At 40.6% G+C, this 22,987-nt stretch overlaps 1 protein-coding gene and 1 long non-coding RNA gene across 8 annotated transcripts in view; one reads left to right on the top strand and one right to left on the bottom strand.

The window, feature by feature from the left end:
* The window catches only part of RNLS (renalase, FAD dependent amine oxidase), a 398,113-nt gene that overhangs the window by 23,317 nt on the left and 351,809 nt on the right, over nucleotides 1–22,987 (bottom strand). For 4 of the 7 annotated variants that reach the window (XR_010341781.1, XR_010341784.1, XR_010341783.1 and 1 more), the window contains exons 7-11: nucleotides 10,168–10,244; nucleotides 8,938–9,829; nucleotides 7,169–7,251; nucleotides 4,809–4,936; nucleotides 3,378–3,431 (exon numbers count right to left, since the gene is read on the bottom strand). Coding sequence is in view for 1 of the 7 variants with exons in the window: in XM_064374129.1 (XP_064230199.1) it covers nucleotides 9,808–9,829; nucleotides 10,168–10,244 (99 nt within the window). In the remaining 6 variants the exon portion in view is untranslated. Of the gene's footprint in view, nucleotides 1–3,377; nucleotides 3,432–4,808; nucleotides 4,937–7,168; nucleotides 7,252–8,444; nucleotides 9,830–10,167; nucleotides 10,245–22,987 lie in introns of those variants that run through there. The other 3 variants (XR_010341785.1, XR_010341786.1, XM_064374129.1) reach the window with 3 other exon arrangements.
* The window catches only part of LOC135274003 (uncharacterized), a 123,538-nt gene continuing 104,121 nt past the window's right edge, over nucleotides 3,571–22,987 (top strand). Inside the window, exon 1 of the long non-coding RNA XR_010341790.1 lies at nucleotides 3,571–3,699. This is a non-coding gene — a long non-coding RNA (uncharacterized LOC135274003). The remainder of the gene's footprint in view (nucleotides 3,700–22,987) is intronic.

Below are 22,987 nucleotides of genomic sequence, written 5' to 3'. Positions count from 1 at the left end.
TCACAGAACCTTAGACATCTCCAAGCGAAATGAATAATATAAGGCTAGGTTTTAGACGGTCTGCATCTTATTAATCCCCCTTTTCCACAATGGTGGGCGGGCTGCCTGGGATGTGGGCTGCAGATGGGAAGCACACTTTCCTGGGGTTTTGTTCCATTCTCCAGGCTCCTCCTAGGCACCAGAAATATTCATTTCCTGGCATGAGCAGGGCTTTGGAGCACTGGTGTCCAATTTGTTCTTTGGACAGCTTGGACAGCTGGCTGGGCCCTGGAATATTTGAAAGGGCCAATGTATACCCACTGTTAGGATAAGCTATGCCTGACCCAGCCTCCCAGGCCTATTTCTTCACCTCTGGATCGCCAGTGCAGCCCTCATCTGACCTCTCTTACCTCAATTCTCCTGCCTCCAACTCACCCCAAACATGGTGGCCGGATTCTTCATCTTAAATCACCGTTTAAAGTGGTGAGCTCTGTCTCGAAAGTCAGGAAGCCTTCCTCTTTGTTTCCAAAAGAGCATTTGAATACTTTCATCTCACACAGGCCGCATCCCCAACAGCCTTCAACACTCTCCTCATGCTTCCCTCCAACTCTTTGCCAAACTCTTCCCACAGCCTGGAATGCTTCTTTGCCTCAACCACCTGCCCCCGCCTGCCATTTACCTGCCCTATCCAGACAGTCCCAGATCTCAAGGAATTCTTCAACAGATTGTTTATATTATCCAGTATTTGCACTACTCCTTGGGTAATTAATTGTGTCCTATTTTGTGTTTTTCTTTTTAGCACATTCTTATACACTTATGTTGATGAGACCATGAATTTCTTCCTCTTTTGTATCTCCAAGAGGGATGACCACATAGTAGATATTTAATAATTATTTTCTGAGTAAATGGTTACATAACTAAATGATATTGCATAGCACTAAAAACATCTTTGTTACTTGAGTAAATCACAGGTTAGAGAAATCACAACCTGTCCTCATCATTGCTATTTCCAAGTCTAAATATGATCTATTTAGTAGGTCAACGTGCCCTTCCTACGATTTATTCTAATCTGCAGCAAATAGAGGTACTAGACATATCTTTCATCAACAGAGTTTTCCTAATGTTCTTACTCTGCTTAGAAACCTATAGTGATTTCCTGTTAGCATGCATGTGAATTAGAAACAGCTCCCCTGACCTCTCTGGTCCTGTGACTTCTTGCTTTTATCAACTCCCAGCAAACTTAACTGTTGGTTTCTGTCCATTCTACTTGCTGGTTCCTACTTCATTTTCAGGAAAGGCACATCAGCCAGTCTTTGCTACTTCCCTCCCTCAGTCAAATGGTTGCTTTCCCTGACTCCTGGGCACAGACCTAGGGCCTTCTGAAGTTTTATCTTTAAAAGCCATATAAAAACTCCACTTAAAGGGGAGTACCAAAAGGGAGGAACAGTAATCTGATTTACCATTCAGTGTCTGTGACTTGTTGAGATTAAAAAAATAAACAATAGCAGGCATATTTAAAGCATTAAAGACACATCAATTACTTCCAGCTTGAGCTATTTCCTTTTGAACTCTCCTCTTATGACTGTTACTGTCTCTCTGCTCCTGAGCTCCTTTGCCCCCTTCTGGGATCTGAGCCCACCCTTCAGGGGAATCTCCTCTGGGGAATGGGAAGCCAGGAAGAGTGTGACCGTCCCTGAGCTGAGCTGGTGCCCTGATGGCTCAGCACACCTTCCTTGCAACTCCCTTCCCACTGAACAGGCTGGTGCCCATCTGCAGGGAAGGGCCAAGGGTGGACAGGGCATTCTGACTTTCTTGGTGACTGAGAAGCATAAGCCCTCTAATTGGAAACTCCTGATTCACAGTTAAGGAGGCTGAAAATCCAGAAAGAGAACAATGCTGGTGCCAGTAGTTCATATGAATGAGTTGTGGCAGACACACATCCCCAGGCCTCACTTCCATCCATGGCTATATCTTCTGCTTTAAAATCTGCTTTCCTTTGCTTGGAGTCAGCTATAAGAAGGAGCAAAGCATTTTAGGATTTTGGGGTGGGCAGGATCAAGACTTCAGGTATCATTTAGCCAAGGGACTGCTGGGGTTACGGCTCAATCTATGATCATCCCTGGCACTTTGGTCTCACGCCTAACATAGTGCTCAAATCATAGCGGATGCTTTCAGCTGCATGAAATACAGATATCAAAAGAATATTATTGTTAACTGGGATCTAAGAAGCTGGTCTTCCTTTGATAGATGAGAAAACTGGAGCCCAACAAGTTTACATAAAATCTTTCTTGGATTTTCTTATTCATTCATTTATTTATTCTGTAAATATTTATTTAAGGCTGGCAATGTGCAAGGCATAGAGTCAAGGACTCAGTGGACTTGTAACAGAGCTGGGACCAGAACTCAGGGATTCTCACTCCTGCCCTAGTATTGTTTTTGCCATCAAATATACTAAGCCACGATGTTTATTCATGACCAGATCTGACCATGCGTTGAGCACCTAGTAAATGCCAGGTGTCATGTATGGGTGTTTGACAGAGTTATCTCATTCAATTTTGACAGCATCCTGAAAGATAGGTGTTATAGTCTCTTTTTTATGATGAGGAAACTGAGGCCCAGAGAGGTTGCAAGGAAACCTCTGTGTTGGGATTCTGCAGCTAGCAAGTGATAGAGTCCGGATTGAATTGGAGGTCTAAGTGCTAAATCCAGGCTCTTTCCAGTCTGGTGCATTTGCTTCTCATTTGCTCCCAAGACTCCACCTGCTCCCATCAAAGGGCTCCCCTCCTTCAGACCAGCAAGCTTTGTATATGTACCCCCCTACTTGGTATGCCCTCCTTTCTTCCTCTCTACCTTTGCAGTCCCCCTTGTCCCTCAGGGCTCACTTCTTGATGAGCTCATACTACAAGAATGTTTAGAGATCAAGAAATCTGGCCACCAAGGTTTAGCCAGCTAAGCTTGCTATTTAGAGAGCCATGATTCCTTCAAATGTCTTTCATTTTGTCAGGTTTTACTGACAAGCTTAGGTCAAACTGGTCAGCAGTACCACTTATATAAATGTTTGTCAGTGGCCCTTTTGAAAACGAATGTAGACCTTGAACTGTTGTCTTTTCTTTTTCTAGAATAAATTGCTATTTGCCTGGGGGATGGTTATTTCCCATTATGCACCCGAGTCAGGGAATGCTCTGAATAATCAGATATTCTGATGAATGGAGTTACATTACATGGATCAGTAGCTTTCAAGGAATCAGAATAAAATACACTTAACACAAATTCTGTACTAAGCATAATGTAATTTTCTTGCTGGTTTTGCTGCTGATCCTGTGAGCATCAATTATTACTTAACAGGAGTTGAGGTGTTATAGAAAGAGCACTGGGAATCAAGTAACTCTGCCACTAACCTGCAAAGCGATTTTGGGCACACAGTCTTCCATTTTGGAATGCTGTTTTTTCTTCTGTAAAACAAGCAAGTTGGATCAGATTGAGTCTGGTGCATGTGTTGCACATGTGTCATCATTCTCCACTCCTGAGCCCACGTCAGACATTACTAATCAATTGTGGCACTTTTTTTTTCCCTTTGATCTCTGACAGCCTCAGCATCCGTCTAAACCCGGTGTTCCCGCACCACTCTCACTGGATTGGAGTAGACACATGAAATGAAATCTGTTTGCTATAATTGAACTAGATGATCTCCAGGGTCTCAGCTTTTATGAGCTGCCTGAGGTGAGTACATGCTGGATGAAAAGTTGGGTGGTAAATAGTTTGTATTATCACTAAGCTCTAAGTATTTTACTGCTCGGTTGAGGGTTTTTTAAAAATTATTATTTTTATATCCCTCCAATTCACTGATATGTAAGCTTATGTGGCTACTGAAAACTATGGCAGGAATTATGTCTAAAATTCTGGTGGGTAGATCCAAGTGGATTGTGACAAGGGAGGTCTGTTCAGCTTGGCTCGTTCTAAGGTTCAACCCATATTTGAAGCTGTCCTAATAGAAACAGGCAGAAATAATCCAACCCACATCTGAGTTCCCTCATCCCACAGCACTAGGCTGGGACATGTTGTTCTGTGTTATGGCTAGTAAGATGTGATATACAAACCTCCTGGTGGATTATAACCTCCTTAGAGTCAGGGAGGAAGCTCCAGTTATCATTTGAATTCACAGCTTGGTCTGACAAGTAATGAGCTGTTTACCCCTTGACAAGTTACTTTCTCTTCCTCAATTTTTAATTCATAAAACTGGAGGAATATAATAATAACATACTTCAGGGGTCTGTCATGCACATCAGATGACAACATTGATGTAAATGCCTAAAAGACCTCCTGGAATATTGCTGATTTTTTATTATTATAAAATCACAGCCTAGCACAATGCCTGATGAACATGAGTTACTAGTGTGTGTTGACTGATTTAGTTTTCAAATCACCATGAGAGGTGAGTATCTACCTTTGGAGAGACTGATCTAAGAAACAGCAGGAAAATAAATATGACAGGATCTGCCCACAAGACTGTGGGGAACTGAACAGGGCAGAGTTAGTACAAAGGGTTTGGATTCATCTGCTGCTGAGGCCACCAGAAATCAATTCAAGGGAGTCACACAGCAAAGGAGGCAGCTGTAGTCAGCTTCCTGGCCTTAGGAGGGATTTTTATTCTTTTAACTAGCATCTTCCACTTTTGGAAGCATATTCTCAAATCATGAAAATACTTTTGTGAGAGCACATTTTTATTTCACTGTGTCCTCAAACAAACTTGTGAGCTCAAGCTCAAGGCAGTATCACCCCTATATGATTAATGAGGCAAAGCTAAGGCCCAGAAAGGTTATATAACTTGCCTAAGGATACACAGCTTGTGAGGGCAGAGCCCGGGCTGAGACTTTCAGCTCCACAGTCTCCTGCATCCTCCTTCTCTCCTGTCCTCTCCAGGAACACATTTCAGTCTCAGGTTTCCCAGTACTTTTTTCTAAACAGTATCAAGAAAAAGCAATTTTATTAGTTCATTGATATAAACAATGAGTTGATAAGGGACTTTTATTTTCCCCAAATCCTCCAACCCTATGTCAAATGTTAGATTTATTTTTTCACTATGAGAAACCATAATGTAAAAATGAGCAAAAATATTCCCACAAAAGGAGTCTGAGAAGCATGCCTGGGCATGACTGAAAAAGAGGACAGGAACAGCATATAATGCTTAATGAAACTTATAAAGGACAGTACTGGGCTTTTATTCGAAACACAATCTTCATTTTGCTGCCAAATAAAATAAAATGAATATGAAATAGGCACAAACCACTGTTGGATGTGTTTCTCAAAAGACTTGGACATAATGTAAAACCAGGAGTTCACATGTTGCCCTTTAAATGAAATACAGGAACGTGTACTTTCTATGGAGATATGACTCTTCATTTTCTTCTTCACTGTAGAGATAGACTCGTGAGGGACCATTACCACTTTGTCCTCCAATTCTCCTGGAGATTGGAGCATACAGTAGGTCCATTTCTCACAGTTGCACCTCCACCATGCCTGAAATGTGTGAACCTGGGTTATCATGTTTGCACACTTGAGAGCCCTGACTCTCCTTATGCTATGGCTTCAGCTGAATAAGATCATCTGGCCCCAAGGAGAGCCATAGGCTGGTAAAGCCAATTAGGTCCCTTCTTTTAAGAGTTTTAAATCACAGAGAAGAAGATTTCAGTTGGTATAAATACTTGAGTGAGGAGAAACTGGAGATTGAGGCTAAATTAGCAATATTGGACCATGCCCAAAATGAGCACTCAGACTAAAAACAAGGTAAGGAGAGAAAGAGAGAAAAATGGAGTAGATGCATAAAGGGAGTCGTAGTCTGTTCAGGCTGCTGTAACAAAATACCTTAAACTGGGTAATTTATAAATAATAGACATGTATTAGTCACAGTTTTAGAGGCTGGGAAGTCCAAGATTAAGGTGGCAGTAGATTCGGTGTCTGGTGAGGGCACTCTGCTTCATAGATGGTGTCTTCTTGCAGAGTTCTTACATGGCAGAAGGGCAAGGCAGCTTCCTTTTCATCTTATCCACCTCCTGAAGGTCTCACTTCTTAATACTATCACATTGGTCATTAAGTTTCAACATGAAATTTGGAGGACACATTCAGATCATAGCGAAGTGTAATGAAGACATGAGAAAGCCCATGAAAGTCTTGAAAACTAGAAGGAATGGTTTCCAAAGCCCAGATTTCAGCTCTGGTCCATGAGGTCTGGTGGGACTTCTTTGCCACAAGATGCTGCCGTGTCTTGGCAGAGAGTGGGCACTCTGTCTGTTGGATAAATTGTTGATGAAATAACCCTCCTTCTTTCTGGGGCTACTTTGAGTAGGTTTTTGTTCCTTATAGCCAAAGGAGCTTTGATTGGTATCATATAACTTTCTCTAGCTGAAATAATAGGTTGGTAGCTCATTCCCATGGTCAGGTAAACATTCTTAATTGGGGTTAATAGGGATATCTTTATTCCCCAGGTTACATGCAACCTTTTCTGTTTATGTTAAGGTCATATGTAATATGCATGTAATTCAAATGATAACACAAAACATTTACTGAGCACTTATTTTATGCCAGTAGGTAGTGTATTATACGCATTATCTCATTTAAGGCCCCAACCACTCCCATGAGATTGGACATTTTATTCTCACCATTTATAGATTAAGAAGCCAAGTCTTGGTGAGGACAAAGAAGACATCCAAGGAAGGTGAACTGATAGGTATCTTACTGGAAAATCCAATGAATAAGTTGCCATTGATTGGCTTCACGCTACAATAGGAAGTATGTGGTGTATCAATGAAATGATATCTGTGAGGATATTTGGATTTAATTTTCATTTCTCTCACAGTTAGAAAAAACAATGCTCAATTTCTATACCCACTAAATAAGGTGTACTGATATCTGCCTCCTGTCATCTCAGTGATGAGACTTCTTCATGAGTGTACACATACAGCTGCCAAAAGACGAAAAATTACTCAGTTTTACACTTTAGATTCTAAGGGGTCAGCAATGACATACCATTTGAACTTTGTAAGAAAAAAAATCCAGATTTGTTACTGCCCGTTAAGCTGGCAAATGGAAGAAATTAAAGTTTTAATAACACCCTTTTCTCTTCTCAATTCCCTTTGCATTAAATGGCATAATTGTGGCTTAAAACAACTGGGAGCTGGGTGTGGTAGCTTACCAGCATTTTGGAAGCCAAGATGGCAGGCTTGCTTGAGTCCAGAAGTTTGAGACCAGCCTGGGCAACATAGCGAGACCTCATATCTACAGAAAAGTTAAAAATTAGTCAGATGTGGTGGCAGGCACCTGTACTTCTAGCTACTGGGGAGGCTGAGGCAGAGGGATTGCTTGGACCCAGGAGTTTAAGAGTGCAGTGAGCTATTATTGCACCACAGCACTCCAGCCTGGGCAACAGAGAAAGACCCTGACTTTATACAAATAATAATAATAAAATAAAAGTAGGGACCAATATAGGGTTACTAATGTATTATTTTACTAAGTAACTAGTTATTTAAAAGTAATGAAATTCAGGTATTTAACATAAAAATAGACAGGCATAATTTAGACTAAAGGATGGTTCTTTAAATGAAATACACTTAGCTCATAAAATATTTACATCAGTGTCCTATTTTTTTCATCTCACTAAAGACTAGGAAAATTTCTTTGTGAAATGAGTTTTGTGAACTATTACGACTGGAATGTTTTGTATTAGTTTACAATGAAAGAGATAGAAAATTTGCTTAATATTTTTAAAATGTTATTGTGTTGAATTAATTTTTTTGTGTACAGTTTTCCTAACTTTTGAACTGTTGAGGTTCTCCTCTGAGGCATTGCTTAAAGGCAAAGAAATTGGGAACACAAAGTCATTGCCAGACATTACAATCTAAGACATATTTATTCAGCCCAATGTCAAGGACATCAAAATGGGCAATTTTAGCCCTTTATCTATGCACAGTTTGTGCAACCCTTGGTTATCTAGCTTAAAATGTTAATTTCAGTCTTCAATAAACAACTAGACTCAGAGATATTAACCCCTGCAATTAACGTCTATCCCAACTAACAATATGCCTCTGGATATAGCTGGAGAAGAATTTCAGCTATCTAAGATTCATGAGGTCCCAGCTCCAGCTGGGACTCAAAATCATGTTTCCAGAATACAAAGGACACTTGATAAAGTTGGAGAGAAATATTTTTTGAAAATATGTCACCAGGCATCTTGGGAGCAGTTTAACAGCACCATCCTACAGGGTATGAATTTAACCTTTGCTCTCTGAAATGAAGGTCAGCAAATTTGTTTTTACTCTACATATCTTATAATCAATTCAATGTCTGGGTAAATCAGTTTCTAAAGAAGAGGCTGTGTTTGCAGATAAGTGATACTTTCACCCTCTAATTTTTTAACCATTTAACCCTCTCTTCTCTGAATTCAAATTCTTCTCCTTTTACATTTTTTTTTTTTTTTTTTTTGCGGGGAGGAGGAATCTAAAAACTTAAGATGCAAAATATTAAAAGAGGGAAAATACCACACTGTTGTCTGCAGAAGGTTAGAAATGTTAGAAATAAAACAAAATGTTTTATTTTTTTTTTCCTTCTAAGAGATGAACATGACATGTGAAAAGATACTTTAAAAATCTGTTCACCTGAAGCTTTCTTGCTAATCCATACTTTAAACCAGGGTTGACAAAGAATAGCCCATGGGCAAAATCCAACCCACTGCCTGGTTTTGTAAATAAAGTTTTAATAGAACACAACCATGCTTATTCATTTAGATATTATCTATGGCTGTTTTCAGGCTACAACAGCATAGTTGAGTAGTTGCAAGAGAGGTCATATTGCCCACAAAGCCTAAAATATTTACTATCTGGCCCTTTATAGAACATGTTTGCTGATTCATGCTTTAAATCAAAGAAAGAGTCTTGGAGAAGTGACGTAGTGAAAATACATTCTTACCCTAAATATAGCAATGGCTTAGGGGTAGAGGAGAGTAGATACTGGTTTTAATCCAAGCATTTACTTTGTAGAAACAGACTCTTAGAGTAATATCAAGCTGATGAAATGAACAATAGTCGGGAATGCACTGTAATGAGATAAAGACATAATAACTAAATTTACTCCTCTGATTCTCCAGCAGCTTATCTAATAACAATATGCTATGGTAGAGATGAACCCAGCATCCTCAGCTAATGTCAGCCCTTTGGGAATAAGAGTTTCTTCTCTGCAGCAGATGTGTGGCTCAAAGTTCACCAGGAGTGCACTCACAGAGAGAGCACAGCATGTGTTGTTCTGTGAGGGGACCAGTGCTGGCCTGTCAGTGGAATAGCTAATTTAGTTAAAAGACTGGGGAAATAGTGGGGGTGGGGGGCTAGAACTTGGGAAAAGAAGAGTTTTAACCCTTTCTGTGTAAGACTTTACTTTTTAAATAATGATAATTCTGTTGTCCACAGAATTTAAACCAAGAGAATGAAATGCAGTTTATATCAGTCCTTGCCAGTCATCCTACATGGACAGCTGCCAGGAGGCTGATATGCAGAGGCGATCATTGCATGCATAGTTATTTCAGTCGTAGACGCTCGTCATCCCTTGAAATTGCTCCACTCCAAAGATTCCAAATTCCAGCCTTTCCTTGCTTGTCTCAGAAGTCTAGTACATGGACTAATGAGGGTGGGCTTCCTCAACTTCCCTCTCCAACTAAAACTGCTGGGTGTTCATTCTGGGTCTGGATTCTTACTTCTCTCTTGGAAGAAGGGCAGAGACTCACCTCTTGGCTTGTGTGTTGCATTCTTTCTAATTTCTTTAGACCGTTGCTTTGTCATCTTCAGATTATTTCTCTTTTTCCATTTTCCTGACAAACATGGTTTGATCTTACTTACCATAGATATGTAAAAAACCAAAAACAAAAACCAAACTCTCTTTTCCTCAACTTTGCTGTTCTCTTTTGCTGCTTTCCTAGTGGCATAAACAAGTTTACTTCTTGTACATGCAATGGCCACAGAAGACTGGGTGATTCTTCTCAAGAGACTTATGCTGTATTCAGTGATTCAGCAATCATGGGTTTAAAATCTTTTGGTTTTGTTTTTTCTGCACAAGGCCTCCCTGATGACTACTGGGGCAGGGAGAGAGCGATTGAGTCAGGTGAATCTGGCACAGGCTTTTCCCTGCCTCAGTCCAGAAAGAACCTACTTTACATTTCTTTGAAGAACTGCCACATTACTCTTCCACAAGTGCAAGGACACTGGGAAGTACCGTCTTCTGTGTGCCTGGAATGAGAGCAGAACCAGATATTGGTGAATACAGTTATGTTTCCCATAGCTACAACTTTCATAAGGAAGTGCCACTGCTTCCTCGGTGTCCACTCACTGTCTTCCAACTCACATCTTCTCAAATTTGGCTTTTGCCATCATCACTCCACTAAACTACCTTTGTTTTTTGTCTTACCTTTTTCTTACAATGATCACTTCATCTATCTAACCATATTATTGTGCCTTGATCCTTATGGTGGAATTTAATACAACCTTTATCTCCCTTCTTCCTGAATTCACTTTTTGGTTTACATGGCAGCACATGTAGCATTTCAATCTTTCCCTCATCCTTTTATGTGGACTTTTTCTAAGTTTCTTTCACTGATTTATCTTCCCCTTCCTCCTACTCAATGTAGGGAGTCCAGGGAGCTCAGACTTTCCTTTGCATCCTCTATGTGCTCTCTCTTGGGCTTCAGCCTTCACTTCTGGGCATGTAACTCCTCAATCAATCAATCAATCAATCAATCCACTCATCCATACCCTTCATCAGATCTAGAATTACATTTATACTTACACTTGTAAATGGACATAAATTCATAGTCTCTGAAAATACAGACCTTCTTCTGACCTAACAGTTTCTGTTAACAGAACTGTGTCTGTTAGAATACCTGTAATACATGACAGAATATCCCAATTCAAGTGCCTAAAATAAAGAAATGTATTATAGAGAAATTGAGGGGCTTTTCTTAGCTCTGCCTTGCTGTGTGTATCAGTTTTCGTATCTGTTTGGCTCCTCTCACAGTAGTTAGACCTCTCTAATAGCTCTAGTGGTCATATTTAGAGGCTGTATTCAGCCTCTAGAGGAAAAGGAACAAACTCTGTTGTTTCTGTTTAAGAGTGACAGAACCTTTCTGGGAAGTCTCCTTAGCAGTCTTCCCTTTGCTCCTTAAACAATAACAACAACAAAAATTACTGGCTGGGCGCAGTGGCTCACACCTGTAATCCCAGCACTGTAGGAGGCTGAAGCAGGCAGATTGAGAGGCCAGGAGATCCAGACCATCCTGGCTAACATGGCGAAACCCCTTCTCTACTAAAAAAAAAGTACATAAACTTAGCTGGGTGTGGTGGCATACATCTGTAGTCCCAGCTACTCAGGAGGCCAAGGCAGAAGAATCGCTTGAACCCAGGAGGCAGAGGTTGCAGTGAGCTGAGATCACGCCATTACACTCCAGCCTGGGCAATACAGCAAGACTCCATCTCAAAAAGAAAAAAAAATTACAGCTTCATTGAGACAATTTACATATTATGTAAGTCACCTATTTAAAGTCTATAATTCAATGGTCTTTTCGTATATCCACAGAATTGTATGGCCATCACCACAATAAATTTTAGAACATTTTAATTGCCCCAAAAGAAACCCTTTGTCCATTAATAATCATTCCTTGCTCCCTTCTCTCCCCAGTCCCTGGCAACTATTAATCCACTTTCTGTCTATATGGCTTAACCTATTCTGAACAGTTTGTTTAAATGACTCATATAATATGTGGCATTTTGTGGTCAGCTTTTTTCACTTAGCATACTCTTTTGAACTTATCAACATTGTACTGTGAATCAGTGACTCATTCTTTTTTATTCCTGAATAATATTCCATTGTGTGGATATACCATATTCTGTTTATCCATTTTTTGGTGGACGGACATCTGGGTGGTTTCCATCCCTTTGCTTCTTTTGCTAAGAATTTATCCAGCTGCTTATGCCTAATACAATCCCTGGAAAACCACCTGGAGGGCATGGACAAATGGAGCCACCTGGATGGTGTGAACAAATGGAGCCACCTGGAAGGCTTAGACAAATGGAGCCACCTGGATGATGTGGACAAATGGCACCATCTGGATCGTGTGGACAAAGGGAGCCACCTGGATCATGTGAACAAATGGAGCCACCTGGATCATGTGGACAAATGGAGCTATCTGTGTGACTTGAACAAATCAAGACTCATCCCTGGGGTTGAAGATGAGTGAATCTTTTCTGAAGCAGTGGCTACTTAGAAGAGGCTGAATATTTGAACAAATCTGGATTTCTGTTAGAAATGGGGAAGGGAGGGGTGGTAGGGAATGTGGGATAGACAAAAACAAACAAACAAACAAAAACAAAAAAACTAAGTAACAGATCTGCTGCAGGTAACTACCAATATTTTTTTTGAGTTCTGAACCTTCGCCTTCCTTTCTCCTGACCCATGATATCCAATTGGTGGCCAAGCTTGTCTATTTGATCTCCGTGGTTTCTTCTCTCTCTCCTTGCCCTCATCCACCTGAGTCACTCCCTCTGCTTCATGCTCACATTACTTCTCAGCCATTCTTTCCTAAAGGCCTCCTGCTGAGCCCTGTGCCTTCTTCCCCCTCCAATCCATCACACACATCTTGGTGAGCGCAAGCTTTCCAAATCGTATGTCTACTGGTAATAATGTTACAGCCCCTGCTCAACTCTACTGCCTATAAAACTAAGCCCAAATTCATCACCCACACATATAGGGTCAGTCTCAGCATCTCTTTATTTACCTGTCTCAGCCACAAATATTTTCTTTTACTTATATAACTCCACCCCATTATTTGAGACATCTTAGATAATAATAGCTAACATTTATTGAGCTGTTATGTGTCAGTGCTGTTCTAATACTCATAGGATTATCCCACTGATTCCTCACAAGAAGTCTACGAGATTCATACAATTATTAGTATCAATTAATGATTCATACAATTGTTAATTAAAGATGAGGAAATTGAGGCTAAATATAGCCAGTAGGTGGTCAGGCCAGGATTTACACTCAGACAGTCTGAGTCTTACATGGAAACATCTTCCTGAAGCCTTTCCTTATTCCATATCCCTTCCCTTTATTCCCTCTTCTAACTTCTCACCCCACTCTCACTTACTGCAATTTCTCCCTCCTTCGTAATCATACAGTGTTTTTTTAAATAGGGTTGAGCTTTGTCCCCACCTTCCCCCACCCAAATTCATATGTTGAAGTCCTGGCCCTCAGTACCTCAGAAAGTAACTATTTTGAGATAGAGCTTTAAAGAGCCAGTTAAGGTTAAATGAGGTCATTGGGTTAGGCCTCTAATTCAATATGACCGATCTCCTTATAAAAAGAGGAGATTAGAATATAGCTGTGTGTGCACAGAGGAAAGACCCATGTGAGGACGCAGCAAGAAGGTGGCCATCTGCAAGCTCAAGAGAGAGGCCTCAGGAGAAACACCCTGCTGACATCTTTTCTTGAAATTCTAGCATCCAGAACAGTGAGCAAATATATTTCTGTCGTTTATGCCACCAGTGTGTGGTATTTGGTTATGGCAGTCCTTAGGAACTTACACTTTCTGGGCCTCAGTCACCTCATCTGTAAAATGGGTTGCTGGAGGATTTAGTGGAATAAATTTCTCAGCACAGTGCCAGGCACTTTCTTGTACAGTAACCAGCCAATAGCCATTTCTCCCTTCCTGTCATCCTAAGGTGACTTTTGGGGACAGGAGTGTAGGGCTGGAAGGGGCTTAATTAAGGCTGAAACCCCTGACCGCCGATAAATAAGCAAGTTAAGATGAGCCCAAAGAGTACCAGTAGCTACAAATAGATTCCAAGATCAAGCACTAAGCAGACAGAAATAAACTAGGAGCCAGGGAGACATGCCGTATCTGTATCAGCAAGTAACAGATAGCCTGCCTCAAACAGAATTACACAAAAAAATTGGATGTATTTGGGCCTGCCACTGAATAGTTCAGGGATGGGTACAGGAACTCAAAAGATGTCACAGGATTTCTCTCTCTCTCTCTTTCTCTCTCTCTCTCTCTCTCTGTGTGTGTGTGTGTCTGTGTGTGTGTCTGTCTCAGATGGCTGGGTTCCTTCTATTCTAATTCTTCAAAAGACTCTGCATTTGTGGTTGTGAGATGTCTGTGGTGGTTCTTAGACCTTCTCTTACTTGCAGTTTCAGAATTTAGGAGGGGAAAGTTCATCCTTCTTGTAAACATCAGGCAAGGCCTAGGACTAGCTTTCTTTGCAATTGGTTAGCTCCTCTTGAGCCAGGTGCCCAATTCTACACTCAGCTCTTGTCTGGGACAGGGGATCTGATGAGCTGATTGGCTTAGGCCTGGGTCACATGGGCTACAACTGAATCTGAACCACCCTCCAAAGGAGCTGAGGGAATAGGACCAGAACAATGACCAGAAGAATGGTGACGAGATCCAGACACATGGCCACTACACCCGCACCCATATAGACAGACAGGTGATTTTCAACAACGAAGCCAAGGAGTTATCTTTTTCTCTCTCCATCTCTCTCTCTACTTCTTCCTCTTCTACTTCTGTTTCTATTTTTAAAGACAGTGTATCACTATGCTTTCCAGGCTAAACTCCAACTTTTGGGCTCAAGGGATCCTCCCACTTCAGCCTCCCAAGTAGCTAGGACTACAGGCATGGCACCATGCCCAGTTTCTTACTTCTACTTCTTAAAGTGGACTTCTGACTCCTAACAAATTTTTGTGGTGACCTAGTTTAAGTTCATCTTGTGATCTGACCGTTGGCTTTGAGGTGGCTAGTCTGCCAGCCTGGTGTAAGTCTGAATGGGGCAGGGCCCCTAGTGAAAGCAGGGGAGCCATCTTTCAACCAAGGCATCCTTTCCTGTCTACAAGTGCTTGGCAGCCTTCTAGAACATCTGTTCCTCCATTTCCAAGTCTCAGGCTCAAGTAGACTCAATTCCAGGTGGCACCTATGATGTGTGACATACCAAAGACAATATTAATTAAAGGAGTACCCGTGATGGGTCAGGCACTATGACAAGTGCTGTGCCTGCTCCAATCGTGTGTTACTCTCACCTCACCTGGGAGCATCCTCATTTTGCTGATGTAGAAATGGAGGCCCAGAGAGGTTAAGCAACCTGCCTGATGTTTCACAGGAGGAAGTGGCAGAGCTGGAGTTCTAAATCAGGTCTGCCTCCCTCCAAACCCCTTACTCTTTATCACTCAGCCCCACCACACCGCCTCCACAATTGGCAGGCCGAGTTGGACTGAAGTCTGCAAGCAATTAACAAAAGCAGCTCTCCAGCAAATCCAAGAAACAATCCAATCTGTAAAAGGGGAGGGGGAAAGCCATCTTAAAAGAGAAAGCTTTTTTCCTCCCCAGCTGGTTAAGGGGAAGCAGTTTGCCACAGGCTGCTGAGGGCAAGGAAGGGGCAGAATGTTCACTGAATGTTCATTCTCCCAATTGTTTTTCTATGACATTGAGCTCACACTCCAGGGAAAGTGCAGGGCCTGAGTTGAAATGTCGTCCAAAGCCATTCAGCTAGGGCTTTAAAAGGAGCTTTTGTTGGTGGAAATCTCTTTACTGTCCTGACTTCCCCTGGGCTTAGATTTTCCTGACAAAATAAAAGATGACCAGTTAAATTTGAATTTCAGATAAACAACGCATAATCTTCTAGGCTATGTATGTCCCATATATTGCATGGGATGTACTTATCCTAGAAGCTTATGCATTGTTTATCTGAAATTCAAATTCAAATGGGTGTCCTGTATTTTTACTTGTTAAATCTGGAAACTTTGGCAGTTTTGTACTTCAAGGATAAGCCTGTTCCCTTCTGTCTTGCTGCCCAACCAGAATCCAACAGGTTATTTCATTCTTGTGAAGGAAGCAGAATTTAAGGATGCATTCTGGAAGATGCATGCTTATGCATGCTCTATCTTGCTTTTTAAAGAAAATGTTTTAAAAAATGATGTGGACTTTGTAAATAATAACAATGATAGTAATAATCCTTTCAGGATCTGGGAAATATCTTAAGGATTTGGGGGAATCAACTTTCCACTGAAGTTCCTGGAAACTGGTCAGTACAATTTGTATGTAATAAAGAGCAGCCAACATTGCTGCCACAGCATCTTGTGAGCGCATCCCACAGAGGAAGTGGGCGATGGCCCTGACCTCCCTGGAGGGGAGGCCCCTCCCTAAGGATTCGGCTTGAATTCCAGCTCTGCAGGACCAAGTGACAATAGAAGATTGGGAGCAGGGAGGGAGAAGAAAGGGACCAGATGGAAAAGAGGAAGGGAGAAAGAGGAGGCTTTAGTGCAAATTCAGCATCATTTCCCTCATTACAATGCTCCCTGCTTCCCTCTCATTTATAAGTCTGGAGCACATTCTTGGCATTGAGACTCTCATACTTGGACCCTTCTCTTCTCTTGGTTCCTGGCACGGTGAATTTGGCCATTTGCTGCAGTGATAGGCCATTCCAGGGAGTGCCCCATCGAACCAGAAGCAGGCCAGCTGTCAAAGGAGCCTCTTCAAAAGGGAAGACACCCTGGGAGGGCGAGTATTTGCCAAGTAACTAAGTGTCCCCTTGTTTCCAGGTGCTTAGTGTATGTTTGTGGGTGCGCACAGCAGTGAATACAAGGACCTATTGTGTCCTGCACTCTGAAGCTGGCTGAGGGCCTGGTAGCCAGGGTGGGTCACGATTCACTGCAACTCAACACATTTTTATTGGGCTCTTAGGTTCAATACCCTGTGCTCAGCCTGTAAGAAATGCAAAGATAAAATTTGTCCTGAGTTTCAAGTCTTAAATTCTAATAGGGGATAAGGCAAAGAGACAGTAACAAAGCAGGCAGAACAAGGTCAGTATCATCAGAGGGGTAAAAGTCAAAGTTTTTAAGATGCTCAAGACAGCAAGAAAATATATCTGCTTGTAGGAAGGACCAGGAAAGATTTAATGGAAAAGGTGATGTTCAAGATGAGTCTTGCAGATAGGTGAGATTTCATTAGGGTGGGCATGGAGGGGTGGATATATTTGGCAATTGGTGTTTTATTGTGTTTCACATAGAAATCCCTAACATAGATCCAAAATGAATTCCACTAGTGATAAATATGGTCATATGCTAGTATCCAAAGCACACAAGAATGACTGATTTTATTATGAAGTTTTCCTTGAGGAATATCCTAGGTGAATGACCCACATGGACAGCTGAAGCAAAACACCAAGCCCACATGCTAGACATTGTGTTGTGTGGTTTACATATCATGAATTACTCAATATGAATGAATGGCACTTTTCTGGATAATATTATCATCTCAACTGCAAGATTAAGAATGTGGTTAAGTCAATTTATACAACCCCACTCCATCTGTCCCTCTATCTAGATCCCAAAATTCTTCCATTGGTATTACAAACTTTACTTTCTTTCCCCTCCAGATTGTTTTCATTGATATGCCATTTTTGTCATTGTGTGTATTCAGTAAAAATGACTAATGTGGACCAATATATAGACAATTTTTTCTCTTTATCATACACGTACACACATACACACAGACACACATATGTACACACACATACAGAAAGAGGTTTTTTGTTGTTGTTGTTGTTGTTTTTTAGACAGGGTCTTGTTCTGTTGCCCAGGCTGGAGTGCAGTGTTGCTATCACTGCTTACTCTAGCCTCAACCTCTGAGGCTCAAGTGATCCTTCCGCCTCAGCCTCCTGAGTAGCTGGGACCACAGGCCCACCACCATGCCTATCTAATTTTTGTATTTTTTGTAAAGACGGGGTTTCGCTATGTTTCCCAGGCTGTTCTCAAACTCCTTGGCTCAAGTAATCTGCCCACATCAGCCTCCTAAAGTGCTGGGATTACAAGTGTGAGCTACTGTGGGCTGGCTTCTCTATTCATATTGTAAAATGATTGCAAATGAGTTTTAGATTTGTAAGTCATGTGCCACCTTGAGTTCTTGTTATAATTGGGCTGCTGTGTATGTAAATATAATACATTTACTTAAGAAATTATGTGAAAATTTTGCTTGACTCTGATCAATATCCATTTACTTCTTTAGAAATTTTTGATCTTTAAGTGTAATATTTATGGAATGCTTGCTACTGAACCCTTGTACTATGTTAAATACTACTTAAGATATGGCACGGTTTCTAAAATATTCTGAAGAAACCATAGTATAACAGTGAAAATAGTTGGATTTTGCTAAGGTGTGTCAAAGTTCTGGAGAAGAAAAAGCCCTGGTTCCTTTAAGAAAGAGGTGGAGGCTTTGGCAGCCTGTTAAAACTGCTGGCACACTTCTTGTCATAGAAACCACTTTCCAAGTCAAGGAAGTCTTGATAAAGGAGGAGGAGGTGGAGTTCTGAGCCGGCTTTATGGGGCCTAAGTAACCATTTCCTGATTTAGGAAAAAGGTCACAGGGAAACACTATTTTATAAGCCTTGATGGTTTAGCTTTCTTTTTAGCTAATCCTCTAGGGATGAAAAGAGTTTCTTCAACCTATAAGAAAAGAAGGGTTTCCCTTGATAGTAGCCCTCCAGATATAACAAGGAGGGTGGTACCAAGGTAAATGGTTGCTCAGCACAAGTGCTAGTCAGAGAGGCAGCAGTGCAAGTCAGGGCTCTACCAAGATCTCAGACAATTCAATTAGTCTATTCACACTTCAGTTTCTTCATACATTAAATGTGCACCATGCTGTTATTTCACAGAGCTGTTATAATAATTCATTTATTCAACAAATAGGTATTGAACGCTTAGCACGTTCCAGGCCTGTGCAGATAAAGCAGACGGCCCTTGCTTTGATAGAGTGATGAAATGAGATGATGCCTGCAGAGTCCATTGCAAGGAGTCAGTAAATGCTGGAATGGAAACTATTGTCCCAGTAGTGATAAGGACAAGCATCTAGAAAGGGCTATCTTCTAGGCTTTTTTTGTTGTTGTTGAAATACATGCCCATTGGAAGCACTGCTAAGTACAGTGTTACTTAGCAATTCTAAAATTTAGGTAGACTACTGGAGTGTGTTTTTTTTTATACTTGAAAATAAGATCAAGTTGGATAAAGTTGTCACTGATGATAACAAAGTCTTATGAGGGAAACGTCTTCAAATTATATTTCTAGGGTTGGTATTTTTTTCTTTTAAATGTCCTATACTGGCATATTTGTTATGTGAACATGTCAGTAGTTAACAAGTCATCAAATTTTGTATGTCCTCCCTCCCTCCCTTCCTTTCTTCCTTCCTTTTCTTTTTTCTTTTCCTTCCATCCTTTTCCTTCCTCTCTCTCTCCCTCCCTTCCCTCTTCCCCTTCCTTCCTTCAATACAAAAGTATCAGAAGTTAGATCTTGTCTGAAAAGCCTAATTCATTCATCTACAAAGGAATTGCCATAACCAAGGTGCCTCTGCCTACTACAGAAATGGATGTCATGAGCCTATTAGGAATTTACAAATGTCTCTGGAAAACAACAGAAAATGCTATCGCAGTGTTGTAATATTTGTGGTGATATTTATATACTTGCAATCTTATTTTATTTCATAAAATATATTATTTCCTCTTAAATACTGATGTCCAAAGCTAACTTAAGACCACAGAAAAAACTTTCTAAGACATTTCATCTAAGTGTGGGCTTATAGAAATTAGCAAAGAATGGCACTTTTTGTGTACTGCAAGCTTGGCTGCTATATGGCACAAATGAGACTGTATTTTTGTTATCTATCAGTGAACAAATCTATCAACCAGTGAACAATTATTTAGTAACTACTTTATGCAGGAACCATGTTGGATCCCAATGAAGGTACCAAAAAAAAAAAAAGTAAATAATAAAACAGAATTCTTCTCTCTGAGGACTACGTAGTTGAAGTGGTAACAAAAGATTAATTAACAATGTAAAGTCAGGTGACAGTTGTTTCCCCAAAATAATAAAGGGGAGAACTTTGGAAATGTTTTGTAAGAAAAAATTCTTCGAGGACAGGCAGGGTTTAGGTGATTCATTTTCTAAAACTTGTATAAAGGCAAACCAGGGAAAGATGTCTTCCTAGGAACTTGAGCTACCATGTGATACAAACCAGACTGTATTTCTCATATTTATCAGCGAACAGATTCAACAGTCAACAAGCATTCCTTGAATATCTGCTTTGTACAAGAACCAATGCTGGATTTTTTTTTTTTTAATTTTGGAACTTAATGAATTTTAGAACATATGTGTTGAATATTTGAGGACAGATTTGCAACCTCTGTCATGTTCTAGGCAAAGCTGAGCCCAGTTTCCTTGAGCTAGCAGCCTCCCTAACTTTCCCGAGCCTTGGAGGCTATGCTTTTGGCATTCCTCATAGCATAGTTGAAACAAACACACCATTTGCAAGCCCAAAGTGTAAGAATTATGGCATTCTGCTGAGCCCTATTCTGATTACAGGAATTTTGCATCTGAGTAAACAGGGAGTTGAGGCTGGAGGCTGATGGATGTGAGGGGCTACTTCCTTAAACTTTAAAGCAAGCGCAGTCCCTTTTATTGGACAGTGGAATTACTTTGGTTTAGAAGGAATTTGTGCACAATAACCTGGTAACTCTCAAAGGGAAAACAGGGACTTGTTCCTTGTTCATTTCCAGGCTCATGGGAGCTGAGCCATGAATTAAGAGTTTGGCTCATTAGGAAGGACAGATTATTGGGCATGCTGAGGAGCCACCATGTTTTATGAAGCTGGGCGTAGGTTACACAAAGTGGCACAGACTGAGAAAGGAAGATACTGGGAAATATTTTTTTCTGCTTGAAGTTCTGAGATTGCAGAGGGTTTTCTTAGCTCTGTGGAATTTCTCTAACTGCCTGGGGATTTCTAGGTTTCTAAGAAGCTTGAGGTGGCTGTTAACCTAATACACAGTTGAAGGAAGCCAAGACAGCCTCCCTATGCCAGCTGTGTGGTAGGATGTCTTCTTAAAAGGCTCTTTAAAATCAGACATGTAAGGGAATCCTTCTTTTCTGAACTAGAGCCTCTGAAACTGGGTCAATGGCTCTCATCCTCATCTCCTGCTTGCTTTGCTGAAGCACAGTGTAAGCAAATAAATATCAACGAATTGCTTAATGATTTTCATAAGGCTCCATCCTTTCAAGGCAAGGGGCTCTCCTGAAATGTTTGATCTGCTCTGTATGAATCTGTTTTCCAAATGGCCAGCACATGTCGAGGCCTGCTGTCCTCAGGGTTACAGGAAGATGCCTTTGATGGGTTAACCGCAGAGTAACTGAACTCTTTTCAAGTCCCTTTCCAAAGTTCCTTTGTCCTGCTGTGAATCTTGCCACTTGGATTGGATCAGCAGGAGACTGCGCCTGGTAGTGGGTTCTAGAACATTCTCCCTCTGATTTGAGCTTGGTCACTGGGTAATGCCATCTGAAATATGGTGTTCCAAAGGTTGAAAGGCAAGCAGCAGGTAGTGATGAAATAGTTACCCAATCTCTAGATGAGCCACTCAGACTTTTCTAGTACTCTGCAACCAACTTGGCCTGAATGAATTTCCTTAAAGCCAGATGAAGTTATCATCATTTTCAACTGTCTTGTTATTAGCAAGACATCTCAGCAGCTGCCCTATGCTGCCTTCAGCAGGATATTACCACTTTGGAAGTGGTCTTCCACATTCTGTACTGTCCATTCTTTTCCCAGGCTGGGTGGAAATGTTTAGCCAACAACTTTCTTAATATTTTGCACATACATAATAAAATAGTGACTTGGTTTGGTTTGTTTCTACAGATTTTGATACACATTCAAGTTATAGCACAATGCCTGGGACAAACATGGATATCATCAAGTTGAGAGGGCAAATTGGAGAAAGAAAAAAGGAAGAAAAAAGGGCAATTCTGGTAGCTGCCAGTTGGTGGGCACAATACCTTGGGCACAGGGAAATTTTTGAGGACCAAAATATTATATTTTGTTATTTCCTACAAAATTTAATCTTTTGTGAACAAATCTTAATGGTTTACCCAAAAATATAGCTATTTATAAAAACATAATGAAATATATGATAAAGCAAGATGTAAGAAAATGGAGACATCTTTCCCTCCTTTCCCTCTTTGCTCTGTTTTCAAAGTTAAAAATATTTTTATTGATAACGTTGCCATTATTAGGCAATACTTAACTCTACATTTTCTATATACTTCCAAGGTAACCATTGTTCTTGTCTTCCCGTCTGTGAAACTGGCTATCCAATGGCTATCCAAAACCCTCAACTCCTCTATCTGTATTCTGAGTAAACCGCTGGTAGCTTTGGGCTAGTGCAATAAATCTATATCAAGTGGTGACTCTGCCTGGCCCAGTACTAGTTTGGGCTTTAAAAGTTCATAATGCTTTTTGTTTGTTTGTTTTTGTTTTTGTCTATTGATATTAATTGAAATCAGGTGATGGCAAAAGTCTTTTTTTTTTTCTTTTTTAGGCTACTGACACTAAATTCTCTTAAATAGTTATTTCCTTTTCATGCAAGAAATACTTGCTAATTTATTTCAGACCAGTCTTCGAACTGTATTTTCTATTTTGGTTAATTGAATTACCGTCAACCCAGCCACCTCCTCTAGGAAGCTGAGAGTCAAAATAGACTCTTTTCTCTTCATTGCGACCTTCTTCCCACATCCAATCAATCATCAGCTTCTATCAATCTTCTCTCTTAATTATCACTGAAATCCACCCTCTCCTCTGCCCTGGCATTGGAGCTTTTCTCCAGCCTTTGACATCTCGAATCCTGTATCTAGATTTGGCACAATGACCTCCTCCTAATTACTCCCTTAGCCTCTACTCTCTTTCCTTTTCTAATTTATTCTTTTCCATTTTCATACAAAGCTTAGATTATTTTTATCCAAATTAAAATTTAATAACTAATACATCATGGAGCTATGATTCAAACCATTTGGCAAAGATTTTTTTCAGAAGATCATGACTAGGTGTAAAATTTTACTGAATTTTTAAAAATTATTTATTGTCATATATCTGTGATAAAGTATTAATTGATTT

The sequence above is a fragment of the Aotus nancymaae genome, unplaced genomic scaffold (assembly GCF_030222135.1).
Source record: "Aotus nancymaae isolate 86718 unplaced genomic scaffold, 86718_ANA_hifiasm-v0.15.2.pri h1tg000010l, whole genome shotgun sequence".
NCBI classification, from domain to species: Eukaryota; Metazoa; Chordata; class Mammalia; order Primates; family Aotidae; genus Aotus; species Aotus nancymaae.
Note: the sequence above shows the minus strand (reverse complement) of the source record. Positions and strands in the feature narration are given on the sequence as shown.